The 13,717-nt window shown below is 35.9% G+C and overlaps 1 protein-coding gene across 1 annotated transcript; it reads left to right on the plus strand.

The window, feature by feature from the left end:
* Positions 1 to 1,247: 1,247 nt before the first annotated feature.
* On the plus strand, positions 1,248 to 13,487 carry LOC124831269 (nucleic acid binding protein). The gene is made up of 8 exons (XM_047305203.2): positions 1,248 to 1,640; positions 4,483 to 5,225; positions 6,016 to 7,787; positions 9,649 to 9,872; positions 10,015 to 10,612; positions 10,697 to 10,778; positions 12,656 to 12,703; positions 13,105 to 13,487. The coding sequence occupies exons 1-8, from the start codon at positions 1,343 to 1,345 to the stop codon at positions 13,306 to 13,308; spliced, it is 3,969 nt and encodes a 1,322-aa protein (XP_047161159.1). The 5' UTR covers positions 1,248 to 1,342; the 3' UTR covers positions 13,309 to 13,487.
* The last annotated feature ends 230 nt before the right edge of the window (positions 13,488 to 13,717 follow it).

Here is a 13,717-nt window from a genome sequence, read left to right on the forward strand (position 1 = left end):
TTCTTCCCCAAATCCATTCAAGTGGACAAAACCTAAGAGTTTAATCTTTTAATTCATTCGGTTTGATCCATATCATTTAACACAAAAGAAATCTAGTTGGATTCAAAATATTATATCTATTTATTTTTAAAATTTAAGAACAAAAATTTATCAAATTTTAAGACAAACAAATTTTAATTTTATATTCAAATTTAATTACTGTAAGCATATTTAATAATTTTTTTTATTATTTAATTTGATTACAGAGAATACTAATCTTTATAAACATAAAGTTTGAGCGAAACGTATAAATATACAATTGAAATGATAAAATATACGTGCATTAACCTAAAGGATGAATCAACCACAACTACAACACACAAAAAAGTAAAATACAAGTATTTTTTCTCTATCATTTTGTTCTAAGAATCTCTTTTGTCTGAAGACAACTCTTTTCAAAAGTCTACAAACCAAGTATAAATTCTTTTTATTTTTTATATCAGAGATACTCAATGTGCTAGGAGCCAACACAATGTTTTTCTTTTATTTAATTGAAATTAATTGTTGTGTGATCATAGATTAAAATGTAATTAGTTCGAGTTTACATATAATGCTTGCAATATATCTACACTCTTCATTTTTATCATCATCATATGTATCCATGTGACAAAATGTGACAAAGACGAGTAAACCAATTAAAAAATAAAAAATAAAAGATAATCTTATATTTTTAAAATTTTCGTTAATATACAGTAATCATATAAGAATGATAGATTTGTTTGAACGACACTTAACCATTCAAATGGATTTTTATAATAGTTTCACTGTAAAATTATTTAAACATTAAAGGAAGAATATTTCAAAACTCAAATTTAGAACATTTTTCTCAAAGACTAATCCATGCACAAATCTTTCATTAACCAATTTAACTATTTACTCCTTTTAAAAATAAACATTTTTTTATCTAAATAAAAACAACCTCATCCTTTATATATATAAAAATAACGAAAATAACAAATTCCCTAAACCTAATTAATACAATTACTTTATTACGTAAGAATCACCGTCATCATTGTCCTTTTGATGTTTTAACAAATATTTAATAGAAGAACATAATATACAAAATTATGTAATAAAATGTGGAAGTAAAATAATTACATGACAAAATTTAAAAACAAAAATAGATAAATAACAAAATATAAAATTAATATGTTAGATCAGAATCCATTCGACTGTATTATTGTGTGATCGTTCGATCAAAACATGAGCTTAAGTAATTTCCATACAGTAAATAAATTAAAAGCGAGGAGAGCACAGGGGACTCGTGCACTGCGTCGTGAGTCAAGTCCTGCCGTCACTCGCCATGGCCTCGGTGGAGCAGCCTCCTAAGAAGCGAAAGCTCTACGAGCCTTTACCGGAACCGCCACCGTCTTTGCCTCCGTCACCGCTGCCTCCTGCAACCGAACCGACCCCTCCCTCTCCGCAAACCCTACCTCCGCCGTCCCAGGAAGAGATTCTCGCAAAGCGGCGGAACAAGGATGAAATTCGAAGCGTCTACGAAGGTTACAAGCGGATTCAGCGTTGCTTGCTTCAGAAAGATGTTCCTTCCTCCACGGCAGACCTTGAACAGAGTTATCTCGTGCTCATAACTTCTTCCAGAGGTGAACCTTTTTTCCTCTCGCTCTTACCTCATTAACTAGCGGTTCTTACTATGTTTAACTGTTGTCAATTGTTTGATTGTGATCGGAATGTGATATTGCTGGATAGGAACGTTTCTATAGAATCCATTAGGAATCTTGTGCATAAAGTTCGCCTGTTTTGGCGTTACTTAGGTTTGGCCAATGTTTCGAGTATATGAAATGAAATAACTATTTTACTTATTTGTTTCGAGCTGCTTGTGGTTTCAATTCCTTTGGAATGTTCTCTGAAACATGAAATGTTCCTCACGCATGGTGACGAATGCCGATTCTCTTACTCTGAAAAATATTGACTACTTTTTATTGAATTGATTGATTAAGCCATGCGCTTTGTGGTACACATTTTAGTATATAGATACAAGGCACATATGAAACAAGAAGAAATAAATCCATAAGTTTAAGAGATATTATAATAGTTTCCTATGATGCAACAAACTTTCCTATGATACTTAATCTTCTAAATGAGGAAACTACAAAATGGAGAAAGGATCAACAATATCAATCATATGATTGACGATAATCGACACTCTTCCTTAAGGTTATGCATTACAGAGTGCATGCCTCCAGTTTTGTAACATATGTAGGCTATCCTAGTACATGATGAGGACTTGGTCAAAACGTTTGCCAATTGATCCTTAAAACTAACAAAAAGTCTAAACCATACATGCAAGAATCCTCTTTCTGAAATACGGGGAAAGAGTTCTGAATACTATTCACTTGAATTTAGAGTTGATAAAATCAGTGAGTTATTGTTCTCAGCTGATGTATTTTATATGTATAGATGAGAAGTGTACAATGCTTATAACACTTAATCCTTAGGCTTGGTACATACTCCCATAAAACAACTTTATGAAACTTGTAATATTAAATAATAAGAATTTTAACACTTCTCCTCGAGTTGGTGTATATAAATTGTATGCACCAAGCCTGAAATTGAATTCTAGACCCTCTTAATGACTTAGTAATAATGTTTTTAAATTGGTCATTAGAGCTGATAAATCCAATATTAGGTTCCTTGGATAACAGCTGCTCTCTAAAAAAATGAAAATTGATCTCTATTATGTGTTTAGTTCTTTCATGAACCACCGATTTGGAGACATGTTTTGACATCATGGGGAAAGGTGATGGAGCATCTATTAAGAGAAGGGATTAAGATTGCATTGGATCAATATTTTTTTTGCTAATAGAAGGTCTATAATAGAATCTTTCATATGGTTTTTATTGACTTGAAAAAAGTCATTACGATTAAGTGTCAAGAGACGTGCTTTGGTATACTTCGGAGAAGAGAGGTGTTTCCATGACATGTATTGCTGATAACTGAGTGGTAAAACTCCAAGAGGCGAAACGAAGGACCTCTGGAATGTGATTACATTAAGGCTCAGTATCAAGTTCTTGTTTAATCTAGTCTTGGAAGTTGGACATACTTACTAGAGACTCACAAAAATATTATCCCTAATTTGCATGCTTTTCACAGATGATATAGATTTGATTAAAGAATTAAGCAAAAAAGTTAACTTTAAACTTTAACTTTGGAAGCCAAAGGGTTTTGCCTAAGTTGCAATAAGAGGAAATATATGCATTGCAATTTTTGTAAGAGAAGAGAGAGTGTTAGAGATATGATTGGATTACATTAAATAGGAAGATACGATATAAATATATTACCAAATATATTCTATTATTAAACTTGAGATTGAAATTGTAAAATAATTTTCGAGGGCTTAATTGTACTGTTATGGTCTTGCTATGGTATAAGGTGGCAAATTTGGGCCCCAAAGGGACAACATGAGAGAAAGGTAGGAGTAGCAGAAATGAGAATGTTGAAATGAAGGGAATTAATCGAGTTAGAGAAAATCCGAGATGGTTATGTGTAGAATTGAAGATGGTATACAATTCTCATTAATATCCTTTTGTCAGTATTTGCTATTTATGGAGGTGTATTCCTTGAGGCTCAATCTAAACTTTTAGAGCAGTACTTTTGGTTGACATTGTACTGTTCTAGCAGAACTTCTGCTGCTGCCGGCTCAGCCGGCTGACTTAAAGTGTCCTCACACTTAATGGAATGTTCTCTAACAAATGTGACTGAGATTTACAATACTCTTTAGCCTAAGGACCAATTCAGCTTAATGTCAGCTTTATCTCTCCATTTCTTCTTTATAATCCCTTCAAAATTCCTGTTTGGTCACGGCACTGAATGTTCATGTCAGGTTACTGGCCAAGGCCACATTAAACATGAAGTCATTATCATAGTAAATTAGCTTCTCTTTGGATTTCTGAAGTGCAAATACTTTGGCAATAATAATGATGTTACCATATATCAAATATGAGTGTTTGCTTCTATAATACATGAATTTGATCACTTTTTAATAAAATTGGACCCACAAAATTCCCTGATATACCCATGTGTGTGTGCCTTTCTTTTAGATTTCAATTTTTTGAAAACAAAAAAAAAATGTTACTGTAACTTTGCTACATTGGTCAATGTCATACATTGAACCATTAAATGGAGAAAAAAAATTCTTAACACCCCACTTCCGCTATATTAACATCATTCAGCCACTTCAGTGTGTGCAGTGATGCATTTCTTTTTGTTGTAAATTGGGGTCTCCCTGTGTTAGGCCAAGGTAGTTGCTGAAAGTACAAGGGATTTGGGTTTCAATTTCACCTCAAATAGCTATGTCTCTATCTCATGTGATTTTATTGCCTTATTAAGTGCTTAGTTTGATAGTAAACTATATTCTTTGCCAAGAATATTGAAGTTATAGATTGATTCTCTGTTTCCCAAAGTGAAGCTTCTGTATTGTGACAGGTTGTATGAGTGTACAAAGAATTGTGGCCGATCTTATTCCTCGGTATGCATGTCACTGTCCAACAGCCTTGGAAGCTGCTGCTAAAGTTGTCATTAATATGCACAACTTTAGTTTGGCATTGATTAGTAGAGGAGAGGATTCCAACGGTATTGCATTTGAAACTGCTAGAGCCTGTATTTGTGGCCTAGCTGATGTCTGCTGTGTTGCTTCATCAGTGGCACCAACATCAGCTGTAATTAGAGGAATTTGCTCAGCAGTTTTTCAGAATGTGCTCACCTTTTTTATAGCCTTATGTGAAGAAAAGGATGACTTACATATGGTTGACAAGAATTTTCTGAATATGCAAGATAACCTCGAGGTCTTTTCTGAGTTGAAACAAAAGGTTTTAGAGGAGGATGAATCTCCATTGCGTAAACTGTCCAAATTTCGAGTATTATGTCTACTTCGGATTTTTTTCTCGTGTCCAAAAGATTTGCTTGCAGCTTGTTTGGATCTCTTAGGGTCTGCTACAAAAGAGGGAACTAACAATGAAGGACAGCATTTTTTGAGCCAGGTGACTAGCATGTTTGATGATGATAAAACAGTTCATCTTTTGGATAACGCAATTAGTAGACCTAAGTCATGTACAGATTCTACTGGGTCAGGAATCAGAGATGATGAGGTTGGTGAGGAAATTGTGACCGAAGACAACCATGTTTCTGGTGTTGATTCATCCGTTGGCAAGAGCTGCTTGCTTATACGGGTAATGCTATATAATTTTAGTCTGGTGTTGGATATCATCATTTATACACAGTATGTGTTTTATATTTTTGTCCTGCAATATGGCTGTTCTAAAATTTACATACATAAGTCTTTACATTTATTCTTTACTTTATTATTGCTCTATTATGATGATATCATGTACCGGGGCCAAATTGACACTGTTATATAAATCACAAATGTCGGGGACCTTATTGTGAACATTCTTTTTCAAGTTAGTAAAAAGTTGTAAGGTTTAATCATATGTAGGGACTAAAGTTATAAATGTTGTCAGGTGTAGGATGATATTGTTAATTTAACCATTTTACTTTTATTGGGGTTGGTTCTCTCTGGTCTCTCCCCCTTTCCTTGTTTTATTTGTATAATGTAATACTATATAATACTATTATGGCATCCACATTCAGATGTGAACCACATCAAAAGTTTCTAATTTGTATCAAGTTCTCGTCATTTGTTAGAAATTTAAGATGTTGTGGGGTCTGTTTGTATTGCTCATTAATTCCTTGTTTTCTTCAAAAGAAAATGATTTCATACATAGTTTTTCATCGTAAAGACATGATTTGATATGATTTTCAGGTTTGAGTTTTATTTTAAGTTCCATGATTGAGCTTTATTCTTTTTAGGTTTTATATTTTGTTAATTATTAGCATATTGATTGCTGATGAAACTAAAGAATGTTAAACTTTGTACTTTTTGCTTAATTTTCGCTAGTTAGGAATTTTAATTCTATTAAGTTCTTACTTAGAAGCCTTTTCCGGGCATTGTGTATACAGGTTCTTGACAAGGATCCCCCACTCCGGAAATGGATGTTGTGTAGGTGTAAGAAGTTACTTGACTTGCTCCCAAATGCATCACTGGAGATTTTGTCAGTACTGCAAGGAATTATTGGAATGTTTCCTCAACAAACAGATTTGGAAGACTGTCAAGCAGATAGTGATGAAGATAAATCTGATTCTTCAATTTACATGAAGAGTAAGAAGTACATGGTTCCTAGAATCTCTGAGGAACATGAAAGCATTGGTGAATCATCTGGAAAAGGCAGCAATTTGAGAGTTTATGTTGGTTCTACTGATGGTTTTACTGATAAGGTTTCTGATAAATATGTGATGGCTCATTGCTCTGCAGTTTCTCTTGACAATGCTCCAGCATTGAAAGTGGATTTACAGTATGATAATGGAGTCTCAAAGCCCATGAACATTGGGGTGGGGGAAGAAGGAAATATGCCAAACGTTAGATGTTCCACACCTAGGGACTCAGTAAGCCATCAAGTATTTTCACCTGCAGTTAGAACACCAGTAAATTTTAGGAGTAATTCATTTGATGGTAGAAATGACTTTCTGAATGTAGAGAAAAATCAAGTCTCAAGTATGAATTTCAGTTCACCACCGTTGAGATCCTCTAGTGGATCTGCTAGTAATTCTTTGGCATCTCCTAATCATCATTTTATGTCACCAACTGCTTCAACAAAAGGTCAAATTGTGTGGTGCTGTGATGGGGATCCCGCAGCCATGGATATTGTCTCTGCTTCTAGGCTGCTATGGATAGGTTATGTGGGACCTGATGTGCCCGAAAGTCATATTAGGTTTCACCTAGAAAGATTTGGTCCTATTGAAAAATTTATTTTCTTCCCAGTTAAAGGATTTGCCTTAGTCGAGTACAGAAGGATCATTGATGCAATAAAAACTCGATACTGTTTACCTGGATGTTTCCCTTGCCGTGTAAAGTTCATGGATGTAGGACTTGGAACTAGGGGTGCAATGAACGGTGTTGCAGTTGGCTCTAGTTGTCATATTTATATTGGAAATATTCCCAGTCAATGGGCCAAGGATGAGGTCATGCATGAAACAAGAAAAATGATCCACAAGGGTCCTCTTGCATTCATTGATCTTAGCTGTGAGTTTGCATTACTTATGGAATTTGAAACGCCTGAAGAAGCTACAGCTGTCATGTTGCATCTGAGACAACTGCGAAGAGAAAGAAGTAACTACAACCAGCATTTTGGTCCAGCTCCAGGAACAGTTAATGTTGGAATTGGGCATGCTTATATGGATGGTGGAAGACCTGTACCTCCCCCTCCCCCACCTCCTCCCCATCCTGACCTTCAAGTTAACAATTCTGCTGGATCTCCACATGCTCGAACTCTACCAGGGAGCCCCGCAGATAGCAGTCGAACAGGGATGTCTCACTTGTCCAACTTACTTGCTTCATTGCGCTCAAAGTATAATATTAATCAAAACCAAAGTCTCCATGATAATTATAGGACTGGCAATAATTGTCCTTCCATGCGTGAAGAAGATATGGTGCCATCCAGCACTCTTTGCATAACTATTCCACATTGTAGTAGCTCTATGTTCCTTTCAGATGATGAGTTGATGTCCATTTGCAATCTTGCCATTGGAAACGCTGGATCCATTGTGCAGTTGACACAAGCAAGCACACAGATGGGGTGCAGTTGGTTTGTCGAATGCAGTAATATTGATGGAGCAGTTTCTACTCTAAAGAATCTCCGTGGTTGTCCTGGATTGTTCTTTCAGATAGAATTCAGGTATACTAGATGCATTTTTATAATGTACACACATATTTTGATGATTTTCCCGTGTGGAAGCATATGCCCCAAACTGCATTGTTTCCTCATACTCTCTTAAGTCCAAACAAAAGATACCCAATAGAATCTGCATTTGAACACCTGGTTCTCTTTTTTCTTAATTATTTTAATTGGATTTTCATTTTGACTTGTTCACGAGATTGTATTTAATATATACATTCTAAGTACCAAATTGATTATTAGCTAGTCTTATTTGACTCTAGTGTAAAATATACTAAATATGGCACGATGTTGTTACTAACGACTAAGCCCTTTCCTCTATAGAAAAACAATGTAAAACCCCAAAGTAGCATGTTTAGATTGTCTTGCTGTCTTAAATGTATTTTATGAATTTTACATTTGAAATTCCATAGTTATTTATTTCTCATTACAACTAACTCACTATTTTAAGAACTTTCAAATGATAATAGTAAAAAATATTGAACATGGACAATTTGCCCATTGATATAAAATTTGGTCAAATGATCCATACTGTTTATCTTGAGACCTAACCAAACAACTTAAGCTTTTAGGGGGTGTTAGGATATAGGATGATAGAATAGGTGGGTTTAAGAGTTAAGAGCGTGGGGGTGTCGATTGTTAAAGGGGTAGCGGGTCAGAGTTGATATAAATAGATAATAGAGATGAAACCCAAACAATAACACCCACTGACAACAGATAATAGAGATGAAAGAATGGATTCTCTTATTCACAGTAATAGAATTGTCACTTTACAGTGAATGGGGTTTGGAGCATAACCTCCCTGGTTGAGAGCATAACCTCCCTGGTTGAGAGCATAACCTCTCTCTACAGGCTAAACCTGACTTTACAAAATAATACTCGATAATCCTCTGCAGAGTTACAAGAGCTCTATTTATATCAGCTCTGACCCGCTACCCCTTTAACAACCGACACCCCCACACCCTTAACTCCTAAACCCACCTATTCTATCATCCTATATCCTAACAGGGGGATGAAATGTGGCTCTTGGCATGATAACACAACCTTTGTTATCAAGTGTTTAGGGGTTTGATCCTCATTGTCTCAAGCTTTTCTAAATAGTGTGCATGTTAAAGCTTCAAGCCAAAAGGACTAATCCGGGAAATGGTGTTTTAAAGATATAAAACCTAATCTTGGGCCTTTGCCTGACAGTATAAGCTTATTGAATGATTTTTTTTAAGACCACAGCTAACTATTCAACGGTAAATTACTTAATATATGCATTCCAAAAACATTATTATGGACAATCTCAAATGGGTGCATGGGAGAACTAGATGGGATGGCACGCAGGATGCTGGGTTCAAGCTAATAATTGTTGAGGCAAGTGTTAGCGTGTCTGGTGAAATTTCATTTCCTCATAGGTTGGGGCATGAGACACAGTGATACCAAAATTATGAAAACTGGTGTTGTTAGATGCAGTCCAAGCTTTTCCCCGTGTTTGTCTCTAGTGTAGCACCACTGTTTGGGACACTGGGACATATCAGTCTCAACATAGAATCTGAAAGTAAATCTCAAAATGCACTAGTTTTTGGAAGAACACAAGCTGAGACATAGATGGAGTGTGACAATGTTATCAAAATTAGGCCATTGCAATCGAAGTGTACTGGTTTTGGGTGGTGTACTCCTCTCACCAAATCATCCCATACCCCTCTAATTTTATGATCAAAAAGACTAACTTATTTTTTATAGACATATCATGGTGAAATACCTCCAAAAAATATTGCGAAGTCCAACAGCACTATATTGTCTCTCAGTAAGTCCTCAGAATAATTCATTAGTGTTTTCTAACTTACACAGTTCTTGTTCTCTCTGCTCTATACAGCAAACCTGAACATCAGAACACTGCACCGTTTTCAGTTAAACCAGAGAACAATTCTATGGAGCTTGTATCCCCCAGAATAAATTCTGAAAATCATACCAGTGGAATACAGAGTGCACCTCTGCCTCATTCAAACTGGCACTTTCCTGGTTCTAGGGAGATGTCAGAGGTTGGGGCAAGGAAACCTGACGGTTATGATAATTTGTCTCAGGATCCTCATCAAGGAGGTAGTGTTCTATGAATTCTATTTGTCTCAGGACAGTTTTTTCTTGGTTATGGAATTACAAATCAAATAACTTAGGTGCATATGTTGCTTTCTGATGAACAATTGTGCCTGTTTCTGACATTGAGTTCAATCTTCTACCTCAGGTAATGTTCCACATTCACACTCTGGAGCACATGGACCTTCCATCCCACCACTGCAGCAAATTCAGTCATCTACTTTTTCTCACCCTGTTTATGCTCCTCCAAATGGTCCATGGGATCATCGGGGAATTAATAATCATTTTCCTGTCAACCAATTCAACACAGGAGTAATGCCAAATAATTTTCATGGTAATGCTGTTGTAAGTCCTTTTATTCCTGCTTCAGTGACTCCACTTGCTCAGATACAAGGAACTCCAATGCATCCCTATAACCAGCAGGTGCCTCCATCAATTGCACCACCACCTTTATCATCCTTACCACCTCCGCAGCCTGAAATGCCACCTCCACTTCCTCCTTCTCCACCACCTTTACCCCAGGTTCAGCCTCCCTTGGTTCCTCCACTGCCTAGTTCTCCTCCTCCCCCTCCTCCTCCGCCACTGCCTGTCCAAGAACCAGTCAATTTAGAATGTTCTGTACAGTCTTTGCAGTATCAATGGCAGGGGAATCTATGTAAAAGTGGGGTCAATTACTGTACAATTTATGCGTGCAAGGCAGATTCAGCTATTTGCCGATACTCAAATGCCATACCCGAGCCTGCTGAGTAAGACACTAATTGTTGCTTGGTTATTTGTCAATATTGTTTTTTCTAATTGAAGTCCATTCATATTGCTTTTCTCTGGTGTAGGTGGCCCACAAAATTAGACATGACAAAACGCACGGATCTTAGACATGTAAAATCAACATTTGCTGCTACACCATCTCATAGAGTAAGTTTTCCCGCATCCTTTGGCTGCTTCTCTCCCCCTCCCCCTCCAACCTTCTCATGGTCATTTTGTCAAGAATGTGTGTAATTTGTTAATTGATGTTTTTTCTTAGGCTGTTAAATTAGATGGATTCTTTGATTATATTCTTGGGCTTACATTGCTCAAGGTACTATAGCATGCACAAACATTGTCAGCATGCTTTGGTTTCCATCTAGCTTCCCTTGTAATTTCTAATTTGCTTGTTAATCTTATTTTCTTTGTTACGTGTCTGGCTTCCTCTTGTCTACAAATTTGATTTATAAGGACCTGTTGCATGGTATAATTATCATAATTATTTTTTTTTCCATAACCATGACCAATTTGATTGGACTGTATTTGTAAATTACTGAATTAGAAATAAAATTCAGCAACCTTTTTGAAGTTGGTATCAAATCTCCGAATTTTGGGGATGTTGTACTTCTAAGTATAAACCTAACTCAATCCAAATAGTTAATTCTCGAAATGGGGACTGGTCAAACCTTTTAGCGCTACTTCCACCATATCCATAGGGATCTCATCACTGACCTCTCCCATGATTGTGCGCATAGAACGTTAAAGTTTTGGGGTTAAAGATATTCGACTATGAAAGTTATGGATCTAGGTAGGATTGATTTTCTTTTTATATTGCACTGACAAAGCTGCCGGCCTGGTAGATTTTGGTGAGGTTTGTATGGTCCAGTGTTGGATCAATGATAGTGATAGATCAGATTAGCGGCCAAAATAGTGAATGCTTATTGCTGAACTCAGTGTCCTAGTCCTGTTCAATGCGATTCAGCAGTGAGGACGTGTGGTGTGTTACCATTTTGGACTTTTGCTGGACCTAATTCTAGCCCATGCGATAGGAACTGCCCAAGCCTTTACAAGTTCTACTTAAGCTATGTATATAGTTGATGTGGGATATCAACAGTTACCACCCAAAACAAGCGTGTCTATGGAGTCTGTTCACACTAGTCCTCAACTTCAGGGGAAGAGTAGTCTAGAAGTTAGTCTCTTGTGTTGTCGTCCTTTCCTCTTATGCAGGATTGACATCTTCCTTCGGCACTACTTGTCAGAAAACCACCGGCTTGCATGAAAAACACCCCACAAATAAGCGTGTAAGTGAAGGTTGAGAGGTATATTTTATCAGTTCAACTTTCATTTAAGACTTTAAGGGATTTATACCATGGATCGATGTAGCAGTGAATCTGTAACAGCACCCAAATGACTGTCTTTCGTTTTACTTGTTCTTCTCTGGCCTTGAGATGTACGAGTGCTGTCTTGCTGTCATATGGGCAGTGAAACAAGTTTAGGCACAATATGTGCAATGATAAATATGTTAATTTTTTTAAAAGTCGAGATGCAAATATTACATGATATAATAATTATAATTATATACTATTCTTATATAATTATGTATCATATTTATATAACTATAATTATGTATTGCTGATATTTTTTTCTCTGTATTTTTCTTAGTAAGGTTGATATCATATTGATTTGTTACCGTCATATTATTGCTGGATTTTTACCTCTTAAAAAGTTGATTGAAAAGGCCTAATCCTAGCCAAATTTGAACAAAAATGTTATATTCACGTTACGGTATTGATTCATTCGCTACTTTAGAGATTTGTAGACGAGACATAGTTCTGATACCGAGACAGTTGTATAATATGTGTACAAGCATCCAATATTATTTAAAGTATTTGATTGAGGTTGTCGGTCATGCATAACCAGGCTGAATGATGTTGTGTAATCCATGTGACCGACCTTACGTAGTGGATAAGGCTTTGTTATTGTAGAGGTTGTGTGCATCACTGTATCATTCCCAGAATCTGACTTTGTGGTATTGATTTCTGGTGCAGAGGGAAGTGTGCCGTCTGATCCCATCTTCCACTAGTGATCTCAAAAGGGTATGTTTTCTTTTCCTCATTTATATCTGATTTCAAGTTGCTGTCCCTTTCAGAACCGTTCACTTAATCTTATGGCGGGTTTAGTTTACCTGTCTATGTTGTTACTGGGATTTATGGCAACTAAATTATCTCATAATTTCTAGTTCTATTCACAATCCTTTGATAAATGTTTTCGTAATTCACTTTTAACCACTTGCAGAGATGTACTTAATATTTTCTTAATTTGTTATTAAATAACCTCTTATGGTGCTCTATTTCTTAAATCCTCTTAACATCATAATTATTCTGATGTTTATATTTTACGTAAATTTGGTCACGTGAATTTACTATAGTGAGAATTGGAATTTGTGCTTTGTCCTGTAACATTCCCATTCCTCTTGATGACCCTTTGTCAAAACCAGTTTCAGGATTTCATATCATACTTAAAGCAGAGGGACTGTGCTGGGGTTATTAAAATCCCAGCTTCAAAATCCATATGGGCAAGGCTGCTATTCATTCTCCCCCACTCACTTGAAACTTGCTCTTTGCTTTCTATTGCACCTGATCCCTCAGATTGTCTCATTGCTTTGGTTCTTCCCAAAGAAACGAACTTTGAGTGGATATGATTTTGATAGGTATCCTTTATCAAAAGTAAAATGATATAGCTTAGCCCGTAGTGGAGCTGAAGGCATATTTTATATGCTCAAGGCAATGAATGTAAATTATCCTGTTGTAGTTCTAACAATGCTGATGTGAATTTTTTGTTGATATCGATCCTAGATTCTTTCTCCTTTTTGTTCTACAATTTGTCCAGCTTGAGTTTAATAAACTCTTAAATTAGTCTTCACAACATGTGGATTTTTTAATTCTCTTGAAAATTTAAAATTTCTAGTTAGTTCTCAATTTTGCAAACTGTCATTCAGTTTATTTTTTTTAATGGAAAGCGAAAACAAAAGGTAAAGTAGATAAAAATATTTATCATGAATGCAATGCATACATACGATTTCAAAGTCTTATTTAAATATTCACTCTATG

This window comes from Vigna umbellata, chromosome 1 (genome assembly GCF_029865625.1).
Source record: "Vigna umbellata cultivar VRB3 chromosome 1, Vumbellata_1.0, whole genome shotgun sequence".
NCBI lineage: Eukaryota > Viridiplantae > Streptophyta > Magnoliopsida > Fabales > Fabaceae > Vigna > Vigna umbellata.